This window comes from Mastigoproctus giganteus, chromosome 5 (assembly GCF_048544385.1).
Source record: "Mastigoproctus giganteus isolate SK-2022 chromosome 5, ASM4854438v1, whole genome shotgun sequence".
Lineage (NCBI taxonomy): Eukaryota > Metazoa > Arthropoda > Arachnida > Uropygi > Thelyphonidae > Mastigoproctus > Mastigoproctus giganteus.
In genome coordinates, this window is record NC_143579.1 from 38,999,795 (window position 1) to 39,013,447 (window position 13,653).

At 37.9% G+C, this 13,653-nt stretch overlaps 1 protein-coding gene across 1 annotated transcript in view; it reads right to left on the bottom strand.

The window, feature by feature from the left end:
• The window catches only part of LOC150085317 (vesicle-associated membrane protein 3-like), a 36,871-nt gene extending 24,231 nt beyond the window's left edge, over nt 1–12,640 (bottom strand). Inside the window, exons 1-2 of the mRNA XM_090373151.1 lie at nt 12,532–12,640; nt 9,259–9,364 (exon numbers count right to left, since the gene is read on the bottom strand). Of these exons, the coding sequence (XP_090229277.1) occupies nt 9,259–9,364; nt 12,532–12,533 (108 nt within the window). The 5' untranslated portion in view covers nt 12,534–12,640. The remainder of the gene's footprint in view (nt 1–9,258; nt 9,365–12,531) is intronic.
• Between the last annotated feature and the right edge of the window lie 1,013 nt (nt 12,641–13,653).

A 13,653-nucleotide genomic window follows, 5' to 3' on the forward strand; every position in this document is an offset into this window, starting at 1 on the left:
CCTATCCATGGTTTATCGAACAATCGCTAGTCGACATAAGGATGTCAGAATCCCATTATACAAGGCTATTAGACCACACTTGGAACACTGCGTTCAAGCATGGAGACCGCACCTAAAGAAAGACATTGTTCTTCTTGAAAGGGTCCAAAGAAGGGTAATTTGCCTGGTGAGGTCAGTAAAAGGGCGTCCATATGAGAAAAGACTGATTATATGGGTTGCAGAGCTTGGAAACTAGGCACCTTAGAGGAGACTTGATTGAGGTGTTTAAGGCTCTGAGAGGCGTAAGCAAAATGAATAAGGACGAAATTCTCACAGTTATAAATGATTATAGAACTAGTGGCCATAATTTCAAGTTACGAGAGGAGTTGCTTAGACTGGATTGCAGGAAGTTTTATTTTAGCCAGCGAGTTGTAAATTACTGGGATAAGTTCCCTACATGTGTGGTAGAGGCTGACAGTCTGGGGAAATTCAAAGGTCAGATAGATAATTACCTAAAGGAGGAGGGAAATGCATAGGTTTTCCATTTCCTTTTCTCTTATTAATTCATTTTTCTTTCTTATTATTATATTATTTTATTTTATTATTATTATTTTTTTGTTATTTTTATTTTTTTGGCTGGTGCAGCATAAGCACCATGTGGCTTCCTTGCACCATGTGGCCATTGCTAATACTAATACTGTTTATTTAATTGTTTTATTTCAATTTTTCTTTTCTCAGAGATCTTTGAAAGGTCTCCTTTTTAAATCTAATTTCTAAATATTCTAAATATAAATTCTAAATATTGCAAACTATTTATAAAAATATTATTTTTTTGCCCTTTTAACATTATCCTGGGTTTCCTTATTTTTAATTAGGCCTGATGATAGGATTTAACATGGAATCCGCAAACGTCTCCAGTTATTAATTAATACTAGTTTAGCTGACTAATAATAAAGATAATAATACAGAATAGTAAACTGTATTCCACTGCAAGAAATAAAATTCACTTTATAAAAATTCAAAATGCTCTTTCCAGCATATCCGACACAATCTCAATAGGATTGAGGTCGGGTGAATATACGCACCAGGAAAAACGATGAAAATCCTTGCATGTTTTATGTTCTCCGAACCATTCTTAGACGTAGATAGCAAGGTTGTTGCATTGTCATCCATAAAGTGGCCATCACCTTATGTGTAACATTACATGGCGCAGTATATCTGATACAAAATTTAGGTACTCCGTGGATGATATTCGACCTTCCACCGGTATCAACGGACACAGGCGTGTCAACAAAACATGCCCCATACCACGATACCACCTCAAGATGCTTTAGTGTCTTAACAAGGCAGCAGGGTCCATCGCTACGTGAGGACCGGAGGACGCTACGTGAGGATCCATCTACACCTTTGAGATGTGGAGATACCGCTTGCTTTCCATTCATTAGAAACATTAGAGATGGATGCTTTTGAGAAACCAGATGTGTCTCTCGTTTCTTGAATCGTGGCCACTGCTAAACGTACACCCACGATAAGATCTTTTTCAAAGTAGTAGTAGTAGTAGTAGTAGTGGCACATGATGCAAGAAAGCAAGTGTAGGAGCTTATGCAGCATCAGCCAAAAAAAAAAAAAAAAAAAAAAAAAAAAAAAAAATCACACCATTCCCTCCAAATGCCTGTCCAGTTCCTCCTTAAATTTATTTAACCTATCAACTTCTACAACGACAGATGGAAGTTTGTTCCAGCAATTAACCACCCGCTGGCTAAAGGCAAATTTCCGCACATCTATTCTACATCTGTCCTTTCTTAATTTGAACTTATGTCCCCGTAGGTTGGTAATCTGACCAAGTGGAAGGATCCCATCAGAATTCAGCGTGCTCAACCCATTCAAGGCCTTATAGACCTCAATCAGATCACCGCGCAGGTGCCTAGTCTCCAGCCACTGCAATTTGCAGAACTTAAGCCTCTCTTGGTAAGAGAATCCCTTCATTCCCCTCACCAATCGTGTTGCTCTTCTCTGTACACGCTCAAGCAAATCTACATCCTTCCTAAAATGAGGCCTCCAGACCTGTACGCAGTACTCAAGGCGTGGCCTGACCATTGCCTTATACAGAGGGACAATCACCTCCTTTTCCCTGCTAGCAAAATTCCTATATATCATTGACAAAACCCCATGACCCGCCCTAGCAGCCTGTCTGCACTGCTCAGAAAACTTCATATCTGACTGCACAATTACTCCCAGGTCTTTTTCATTTTCTACCACCTTAAGTGTAATACCACACAGTTGGTACGTTTCTCTGGGGTTATTTCTACCCATATGCAGTACTTTGCATTTGTCAAGGTTAAACTTCAGTTGCCACTTCTTAGCCCATCTGCCCAAATTATCTAGATCCTGTTGCAGTAGCACACTGCCATTACTGTCATTAACAACCCTGCCAACCTTTGTGTCATCTGCAAACTTCGACATTAAGCCTGATATACCTTCATCAATATCATTGATAAATATACAAAACAACAGTGGACCCAACACCGAACCCTGTGGGACTCCACTAATAACATTAGTCCACGAAGAGCAGCACCCATTGATTACCACCCTCTGTCTTCTCCCACTTAACCATCCTTTTATCCATTGTAGCAACTTACCCTTAATACCATTCTGCTCCAATTTGTACAGTAGTCTTCCATGCGCAACAGTGTCAAAAGCTTTCCTGAAATCCAAGTATATGATATCAAAATTATTTTTTGCATCCAGTTCCTTTGTGACCACATCATAATAACCAATCAAATTTGTCAGACAAGACTTTCCCTTAACAAACCCATGCTGTGTTTGAGTTATCGCTGCAGTCTTGTCTAGATGATCCTGCAATGCATCTTTAACCAGCAACTCCATTATTTTACCCGGAACAGAAGTTAAACTAACTGGTCTGTAATTACTCGTGTCACCCTTCGATCCACCTTTGTGAATTGGGGACACATTTGCACATCTCCAGTCCGTGGGAACCTCCCCTGAGTCCAAGGATGCTCTCATAATTATGGCTAAGGGTTTGCTTAGTTGCTTTGCCGCCTCCTTTAAAATAACTGGATAGATCCCATCCACCCCAGGTGCCTTTCTTATGTTTAACTTCAACAATTTCTCCTCCACTTTGCTCTCAGTTATTACAAAATCATTAAGCACACTGCTACAATTTGATAACCTTCTTCCATTTTCAATCTGTAATAATTCCTCACGTGTGAATGTAGATGCAAAATACTCATTCAGTTTGTTTGCTATCTGAGCAGGATCATCAACAGTCGAACCATCGATGTCAAGTGGTCCAATCATATTCATCCCCTTCCTTTTAGAGTTTATATAAGTAAAGAAATCCTTGCTGTTTTTCTTAGCATCTTTTGCCAAAGATTTCTCGTAATCCGCCTTCGCCTGCCGAACCTCCTTTGTGACCTGATTACAGACTAGCTTATATCTGCCACAGGCTTCTGCGTCACCTGATAATTTATATGCATCCCATGCATTTTTCTTCTCTGTCACGAGTCTCATTAGTTCATTTGATAACCATTTAGGCCTAAACCTTGAACAATATTTCTTAATAGGTATGAAAAGTCTAGTAGCTTCCACGATTAATTCTTTGAATGCTTCCCACTTAGAATTTACTGTTTGTAACATCGTCAGTCGATCCCACTGTACAGAATTTAAAAACTGTCTGAGACCACTGTACTCCCCTTTACGGAAGCAAAAACCCTTTCCTTTACCCCTGACGGTAGTTACCTCTTTGAGTAAATCCCACTTCAGCACACTGTGATCACTGCCACCTAGTGGTTCCTTTATCTACAAATTCTTAATACACGAATGATCACTGCTGATAACCAGATCAAGAGTGTTACTTTCTCTGGTTGCCTCTCGAACATGCTGCTGCAGAAAACAATCATCCAATAAATCCACAAAAGTTTGACTGGTGTGTGAGTGACCAACCCACAAGTTCCAGTCAATATCTGGGAAGTTAAAATCCCCCATTATAAGACATTCTGATTTACTGGCCCACTCTATTTCTCTGTACAATTGTTCATTGTACTCATTCGAGTCATTAGGCCTATAACACACTCCTACTCTTATTTTTCCTTTCGCAGTGCTTATCTCACACCAAACTGACTCAAGAGTGCACTGTTCATCTATATTAACTGGGTGCACTTCCTTTGATTTTATGTTTTTCTTAATTAACAGCATAACACCCCCTCCCTTTCTGTCCTGTCTATCCTTTCTGTACACATTGTACTCCCCAAATTCCAGTTCTGCATTCCTTATATCTTTGTGACACCACGTCTCTGCTATCCCAACAATATCCGCCTTTGATGTTTTGACCAACACTTCAAATTCATCAAATTTATTTACTATACTTCTAGCATTGGTATACATGCAAGCATACATGCTCCTATGCCTATTCCCTGTTACCCTGATATATGAAACGTTTTCCCCATTCTGCCTTCAGATTACGTCAGTAAAACAGCCTGTGCAGTCTTTATACTCGATGAGGCAACACGTCACAGTTCTCTTTGCATATATTTGAATTTCTTCTGTCTGTGACTGTCTTAATACAAAGGTTCGTATGCATATAATTTTTTATGCATCTCATATCATATTTGTTTAAGAGAGATATTTCCTTTACAACAAAGCAGACATAATCATTATTAAGAATATCAAAATTTTCGTCAACTCATATATGGTGCTAAAGTACTATAAGGGGTGGATAAAATAATGGGAACACCTATGATAAAAGTTACAATTATTCACTAATATGGCGTTGGACCATCCTTTGCTTTTAAAGAGCGTGCATTTTACGTGGAATAGAGTCCAATAAATCTTGAACAATTTAAAGAAGGGCCATTGAACTGTTTTAATACTGGACCATTCTTCATGGAGGAACGCTCTTTTTGTGATGAAGGTAGAGGAAATCTGCTTCTCACTTTCCTCTCCAAATATGCCCACAGAGGCTCCATAATGTTTAAGCCTGATGTTTATTTAGGCTATGGGAGATTCATTAGCCTTAGTTCCATGTTCCTTAATAAACCAAGATGGACACATCTGGCTATGCGTATTGGAGCATTATCATCTTGAAACATGGAATCGTTTGTGGGAAACAATTTTTGTGCCATGGGATGAACCTGGTCACTCAGAATATTATGGTTAATCAGTGGCAGTACTTTGTCCTTTCGGGGTGATGATATGATCTAAAGAATATCAAAATATTGCTGCCCAACACATTGTTGATCCTCCTCCATATTTAACGGTTGACACAAGACAGTCAGGCTGGTGCAATTCTTTTGGCATTCGGCAAAGGTAAAGTCTCCGTTATGTTGGGATCTCCGCGATCTCTCAAAGTGAATGATGATTCGTCTGAAAATACGACGTTTCCAACCATAAAGTGTCGAGCTTTTTTGTGCTCCTTACACTATTGCATCCTCTTTCAGTAACGAGTGGCTTGGCAATAATGGTTCTTCAATAAATTTCAGCTTTATGACGTTCTCACCCAACTGTTTTTCTAGAAAATGGATTGCAGAGACTTTACATTACATTAATTTATTACATTAAGTTCTGCAGTTATGTTTGAGGCAGTAGTTTTATGTTTTCGGGCTATAATCCCTTTTCAGTGTGTGTGTGGTAGTCTCTTTCAGTCAGCTTCGGTTTCCTGCCATTCCATTATTTTGTCTACCCCTTGTGTCTATTTAGTGTCACCATAAAAATAACTTTACAATTTTTATTTCTTAAATCGATTCCCACTATGAAAAGAGGAAATGTGTCCTCATCATGAAATTTACTCACTTTTCCTTGACAAAAAAAGGAAGCCAACTTAATGCAAAAAAGGTCCAATCCCTTAAAATGGTTTTGCAACCCTTTTAGTATTAGTATTAGTAATGGCCGCATGGTGCAAGAAAGCCTATGGCTTATGCTGCACCAGCCAAAAAAAAAAAAAAAAACAAAACAAAACCCGCGAATAGAACAATGATAAAAAATAAATAAATATATAAATAATAATAATTAATAAAAGAAAAGGAAATTAAACCAATCATCCTATGCGCTTCCCTGACCCGAAGGTACTATCCAGATGACATTTGAATTTCCCCAAACTGTCAGCCTCTACCACCCATGTAGGCAACTTATTCCAGTAATTTATAACTCGCTGGCTAAAATAAAACTTCCTGCAGTCCAATCTAAACATTTCCCCCGTTACTTGAATTTATGTCACCTAGTTCATTTAAAGATCATTTATAATCTTGAAAATTTTGTCCTCATTCATTTTACTGATGCCTCTCAGAGCCTTAAACACCTCAATCAAATCTCCTCTAAAGTGTCTAGCTTCCAAACTCTGCAACACACATATTCGAAGTCTTTCTTCATATGGACGCCCTTTTGCAGATCTCACCAGGCGAGTTACCCTTCTTTGCACCCTTTCAAGAAGCTCGATGTCTTTCTTTAGGTGCGGTCTCCATACTTGAACACAGGATTCCAAGTATGGTCTAACATAAGCCGTGATAATGGGATTATCACGTCCCTATCTCTACTTTCAAAAGTTCGATAGATCATCGATAGGACACCATGGGCCTTCCTTGCAACCTGTTTACAATGCTCAGAGAATTTCATGTCTGACCGTATCGTAACACCCAAGTCCCTTTCCTCCAGTACTGGGTTTAGTTGAACTCCACCAAGTGAATACGTTTTTTTTGGGATTACTGTTTCCCAGGTGTAATACCTTACACTTTGTTGGATTAAAGCATAGCTGCCATTTTTCTGACATTCCTGAAGTCTATCTAGGTCTCTCTGAAGAAGCTCAGCTTGACAGTGATCATTAACTACTCTACCAATTTTAACATCATCTGCAAATTTAGACATCACGCCCTCTATCCCTTCATCGATGTCGTTTATGAAAATTAAAAACAACAGTGGTCCTAATACCGATCCTTGGGGAACCCCACTTCTTACATCAACCCAATCTGAGGAATAGCCATTTATCACAACCCTCTGCCTCCTGCCCTGAAGCCATCCTGCTATCCATCCAAGGATTTTCCCAGTGATTCCAACCTGTTCCACCTTATAAAGCAACCGCTCATGTGGGACTGAGTCAAAAGCTTTGCTGAAATCTAAATAAACAATGTCGAAATTATTCCCTAAATCCAGCTCGTGAGTGACCCTTTCGAAATAGCGAACCAGATTTGTTAAACATGATTTTCCCTTTACAAAACCATGCGGAGTATCCTTGAGAATTTCGATCCAAATGATCCTGAATTCCACCCTTGATCATTGCCTCCATGATTTTCCCTACCGCTGAAGTCAGACTGACAGGTCGATAATTTTCCACTTCACTCTTAGAGCCACCCTTATGTACGGAAGATACATGGGCACTTTTCCAATCCAAGGGAGTCTCCCCAGAGTCTAGTGATGCTCGCATAATTAGCCTCAATGGTTCAATGCACTCGCTTGCCGCCTCTCTTAAGAGTATTGGGTATATTCCATCAACTCCAGGAGCCTTACTGGTCTGTAGGCTCGAAAGTTTTTTCATTAAATAATCTTGCGAAATTTCAACATCCTGAATTACACATTTTTCAACTTCGCTCCCACAATTTCCCATCGCCACAAAAGGCTTTTCATTTGTAAATATCGATGCAAAGTAACTGTTGAGTTCATCTGCAACGGCAGCTGATGTATTTATTACTATCCCCTTTCCCTTACGTAAAGGTCCGATCTGGTTTGTCCTGCTCCTCTTGGCATTTATATATGTGAAGAATTCCTTATCCCCCCTCTTTGCTCTGTTTGCTAGTGCTTTCTCATAAACTGCCTTTGCCTGTCGAACCTTTTCTGTGGCTCTATTACACATCACCTTGTAGCTGTTATAGGCGTCAGTACTTTTTATTGCTCTGTAACCTTTCCAGGCCACCTTTTTCTGCTCAAGTAATGTGGCAACTTCTCTATTCAACCAACTTGGAACCCTCCTCGTGGAGTATTTTTTAATGGTATATACGCATTCAAGGCATCTGTGATTAATGTTTTAAAAGCGTACCACAGTTCAATTGTATTCATTCTCTGCGCGATGTCTACCCAGTTAATAGAGGCCATGTACTACCTTAAGGCATCGTAATTTCCTTTTCTGAAATTAAAACCCATTCCTTTGCCTTTTACTTCTGCTACCTCTCTCATCATCATCATCCACCGTAGAACTCCGTGATCACTTTCTGCTACCGGTTCCTCTACTGTCAGTCCTGTTATGTCTTCTGATTCATGTGTGATGATGAGGTCTAGGATATTCTTTTCTCTAGTGACATGTTGATAGAAATAACAGTCATCTAGTTGATTTAAAAATTTTGTTCCCCATGTCGAGTTTCCTTCCCATTTACTCCAATAAATTAGAGGCAAATTGAAATCATAATAATAATCACAATAATTTTAAGGCATTAAGCACCCTAATCAGATCCTCATGTGCAAGTCTAGTTTTCAAACCCTGCAGCCTACACAACTGGATTCTCTTCTCGTAAGAATATCTCCTTTTATCCACAACTAGACTTCTTGCCTTTTCTACCAAGCTGATTGATATCGTTCCTGAAATAAGTCTTCCATACTGTATACAGTATTAATAATATTATAAGCACCATCCTCTCAATTATAAATCTTATGCTTACAGTTCGATTTAAAAAAAAATTGATTTGCAGTATCTATGAGCACAGGAGTATTTTATAGCACAAATAATGAAATTAACTCATTTAATATCCATGTTATTTCAAACTGGAATAATTCTGGGAGCATATTTTACAGCTAAAATAGAAAAACATTCCCATAAAATGTGCTTCGAAGGTATTTATTTTCGAGATATCAAATATTAATCATAAATTACGAAACCGTGTAAAAATAGCAATGGTCAAATGGACATTTAATGGTCAAATTTATGTCATAAAAATATGACAGTGTAAAACTGGCTTTAAAGAATATAAAGTTCCAACACCAGCTTTAAACAATATAAAGTTCCAATCCCGGCTTTAAACAATATAAAGTTCCAATCCCGGCTTTAAACAATATAAAGTTCCAACACCGACATGAATAATATTGTTCTACTGCATGAATCGTACAATTACTGTCTTGTGCTGTGATTCTACGCGTATTATGACCCAAATCGAGTTGAGAAATCATATTTTGGAGGAACTTTCCTTTCTTAATTTTAGCTGTAGAATATGCTCTTGCATTTTTCAGTGCAATTTTGAAAGGCCCTTGCATGGATATCTTTCGCTGAAGTTCTAACGTGCCTACCTGCTCAACTTGGGCCTGCTGTTGTTGAAACCTTTTATGCGCGGTTTGATGTTGAGGGTTGGGTTCCTGTGGTTGGAGTTGAGCATCTTCTCCCTCTGACGCTGACCTGGAAAGTAAAAGAAAAGCAAGTTAATAATGCCACCCTTAGAAATGGCTATTTGTTTAAACTGCTTTCATTGCGTATTTCAACTGCTCTTTTAAGATTATAGAATTTATAAAAAGAATTTAGACCTCAAAAAAAAGGAGATCGTGGATATTTTTCCTGAGGAGGGAGCGTAAAATAATTTCCCACGATACAAATTTAATCTTTTATACTGAAATTGGCTGATTTCATCAAGGACATGAACTGTCCTTGAGAGACCGAAAACATTAATTACAAAATCGGCTTTAGAAATCCGTCTTTCATCTAAAGTTTGATTTTCCAACAAACATTCGAGACCGGCTCTTCGGTACAAGGATATATACACTATCTAACATAAGTATTTTCATCAGTTTCGTACTCAATCACAAAAGAGATTGCAAACGGTTTTTTAATAAATATAAAATTGAGTTTGAAAAGTTTAACAGAGGAAACTCTCCTCTTACTTTAATGATAAGGTCAGATGGCATCTTACTGGTTTTACTGCGACTACTTCTAAAGTAATAGAAAAATCCATCGAATGTGAACTTGTAAACTATTCTAAAAATTTCCTGTTTCTCAGTGATTAATGGTCGTCCAACCATCCTTTTAAAACGGTAAATTATGATAAGGACGTGGGTTATAATATGAAAAATCCATCATGCTATCCTAAAATGTCATCTAATAGTTTTAATTGGTACAAAATATAGCTTCATTTCACGAGAGCGTGAATGTGACGAATTTAAACTTCTGCATCTCTCAAATATATCTTTAAGTGGTCCAAACATGCAAAAAATCAAGCAGTGTTAAGAATTTTATAACATACATAGTAAGGGTTTTAAGTTTTAATTCCTAAATGCTTCGTTGCCAGCCTAGCAATAAGATCTCTTTTAATGCGGAATTATTCCTGCTGTTAGACAGCCACCCCTTCTTGACCTCATTTCTGGTTGATATGCAATTGATCATAAACTGATAAATATTGGTGTTGCTCCTAGAGGTCCTATTGCAACAATTCGAATAACATTTGCCCTTCAACGGCGATACAATTTGAAAGAGTCGCTGCCATCTTAAAAAGTGATAACACAAATATTGATTTATTTGGATATCTACAAATGACTTACACAGAAGAGTAATGTTCTTGAAGAGACCTTAAAGCGATCCAAACAGCTGGTTTCGGAAGAACAGCATCGCATCCCCCAAATACCCCATTAAGTATAAAACCAGGAGTATATTTATATTTTTAAAAATGAAAATGAATCCTCTTCACTTAAAAACTTTCTCAAAAAACTCGAAAGATGTCATTTTTAGTTTTAAAGACTTCTCTATTTAATACATCATTTAATGCGTTGTTCCTTGTTAGCTTTTGCCTTTAACTAGTTTGGTCAGAGAAGCTCCGGACGCTCGTGCGATACAATAGAGGCACTTATCATCCCCTTTAAGTATTGTACGGAATTTTCTTACAGTTCGCTTGACGTCAGAAACCATCATTAAATTTGGTGGCGACTTTCTTAATCAAGAGCTTCTTTCTGACTCTATCGGTAAATGTGGATCATTTTGGAAGAGAGAAAACAAGATTGATGTTGCATCGGCTGCAGTCTGGTCGTTATCCACCATTGGCTGACCGTGTTCGGATCATCGTCTGCTAGAGGCATTCTTTTCTGTCTTTCTTTTTTATTTCTTTTTGTACCTTTGATTTAAGTCCCTTCAGTCGATTTTTTTATTCTGAAATATTGATTGAACAGTCAATAAAATTGTTTTCTGCATTAATGCGCTTAAGCCCAGTGAACATTTAAAATATATTCATATTTTAAATGTGAACTTTTTTTATCGAACTATTAACTTATTAATAATGGAATAAATCCCTTGGATGTATTGAATGCGATGTTAAATATTGCCTGTAAAGTAGTGCACCAGTGACTTATAGAGAGCATGATGACTCATAGATGGGATTTCAAGATTTAGCTAGAAAAGTTAGAAATAGTCAGAATGAGAGAGAAAGAAAGAGACAGAGAGAAAAGGAGAAAGAGCATATGGGCTAGCGAGCGAGAGAGAGGCAGTTGCAGAGGGAGAGAGAAAGACAGATAGAGAAAAAAGTGAGATGGATGGAAAAAGAGAATGGAAACGTGAGATAGAAAGAAACAGGATAAAATAAAACAGGGAAATAGATGGAGAGCGAAGCTGAAAGAGAAATATATGGAGAGAGAGAAAAGAGACAGAGAAAGCAAGAAGAGAAATAGATAGATAGAGAGAGAGAGACAGGGATAAAGACATTGAGAGAGAGCGCTGCAAGGATAAAGAGATGGAGAAAGAGGAAGAGAAAGAAAACAAGAGAAATAGATGGAGAGATAAAAATAAAGAGATATAGATAGAAAGGGGATGAGACGGGATTGGCATAAATTCTAAAATTAATATCAGCAAATAAAGATTTAGGAAGTTTAGTACTAAATTTGCAGTACTAATGGCTAAATGATAACTGGTAAATAAAGAAAATATGAAATACCACCAGAACAGTATAATTAATAAGAAATCTTACCAACTGTCTGCATTAAGAAGAATGGAGAATGTGGATGAAACAGAATAACAATAGATAATCGATCCAGCGTACCGTCAAACAATATGTCTATGACTAACTGGCAAAATCCTGTTGGTTACCACCTTCATTCAATCACAGAATTTTTCCGTTTTGAAGTATAACTCAAATCGTACATAACAACGATGATCTTAACTAAACTCAGATAATTAATACTAATTAAAATCTTACAGCGTGTTCATTAATTATTCCAGTAATGACGTCAAACTCAACTCGCTATCTATTAGCAACATATGGAAACTTGTTAAGCGTGTATCAACACAAACTGACAGGAAAAACTATTTCGTTCTTTCTCTCCGCCCTAAACATAAAAGGAAGCGAAAGACAGAAGATGCACTTAAATGTCACGCTGGGGTATCGTCTGCTAGAAACCACCGTGGAACACCCTCACGGCACCTTATCCGTGGCCAAGCAGCTGTCAATGCTGAAACCATAAACAAATCAGTGGAAAGAGTAAACCGGTCTAGCGAGTAACTTCACCATCACTTTGTCAGCGACCAATACCTTCAAACAAAAACAATCCGAAAAGCGTATCACAAAGCGAAAAAATGTGAACATTACTTACATTTTGTGCAAAAATCTACTTGTCTTCTGAAGGTCACAGTGTATCGACGAGACGTCACGGACGGTGGTGGTGTGCGTAGGAGGGCCGCAGCTACGTTTGCTCGTGCGCACAATAGTAACTGTAGCACGCTGGATGGTGCTATTTACTTGGCCTCACATGGTTATAAGAGATGGCGGTTTTGGATTGCTCCTCGATACGCGGACGTTGATCTGAAGCCGAACAATTGTAGCTTCGATCCGAATTGGCTATGAAAGACATTTTTTTTTCGTTTACTGAATTTGTTTTAAATTTTAGAGAAGGTTATCTTCAGCTGTTTTGCACAAAACATGCAACAGTTGACTTTTATTCTAAACAGTAGATTCGTTGCCCCTTGAAATGTTGCTTCTTTGCATAGCAGCAGAGCCTTACACGTTTTTTTGAGCTTCACAATTGTATGGATATAATGAGAAAATCAATATCTACTGCATGAATAATTAATTCGACAAATTGCTAAACGCAGCTGTTATGGAATACGAGTTTCTATTGTTCTCCTAATATAACTGAGCAGGTGCAGATAGCTTAATATTAGCTTCCCATTCGGTATTCCAACCAACGTTAGGTATTCGTTGGTTGGAATAGCCAGGGAATAGCCAGTTGCATATGGATCATGACATTATAGTTACTGATAAAGCGTGTTCAGAGCATCATTTTATTGTAATGGGCGTTTATGTTTCGTTAAAGTTAGCATCTGCTTAAAGTAATCTATCACCGACTGCGCGAGCTACGTTTATTCTAATGTAGTATGCGGACATCTGTTAAATGAAGTGAAATGTTCAGGCTGAATATATTAAGGTTAATACCACGAGGCATTAAAATTCTGTGTGTTAAACTACCGAGTACCGAACAGTTCTATTTTATCATTCGTCACGTGCATCACATGGTTTTTTTTCTGTTATATACACTGCCCAGAAAAAAGTACAAGATTTATATAGGGTTATCGATTAATAATACATCGTATTTGAGAAGTAAAGCAGCATATATTAGTGCGGTGTGTAATATGGATTTTTCTCGAAGAGAAGGCGTATGCAGACAACTCACATATTCTGTATGAAGTGAACAAAACACTGAGCTGCATTCGACCAC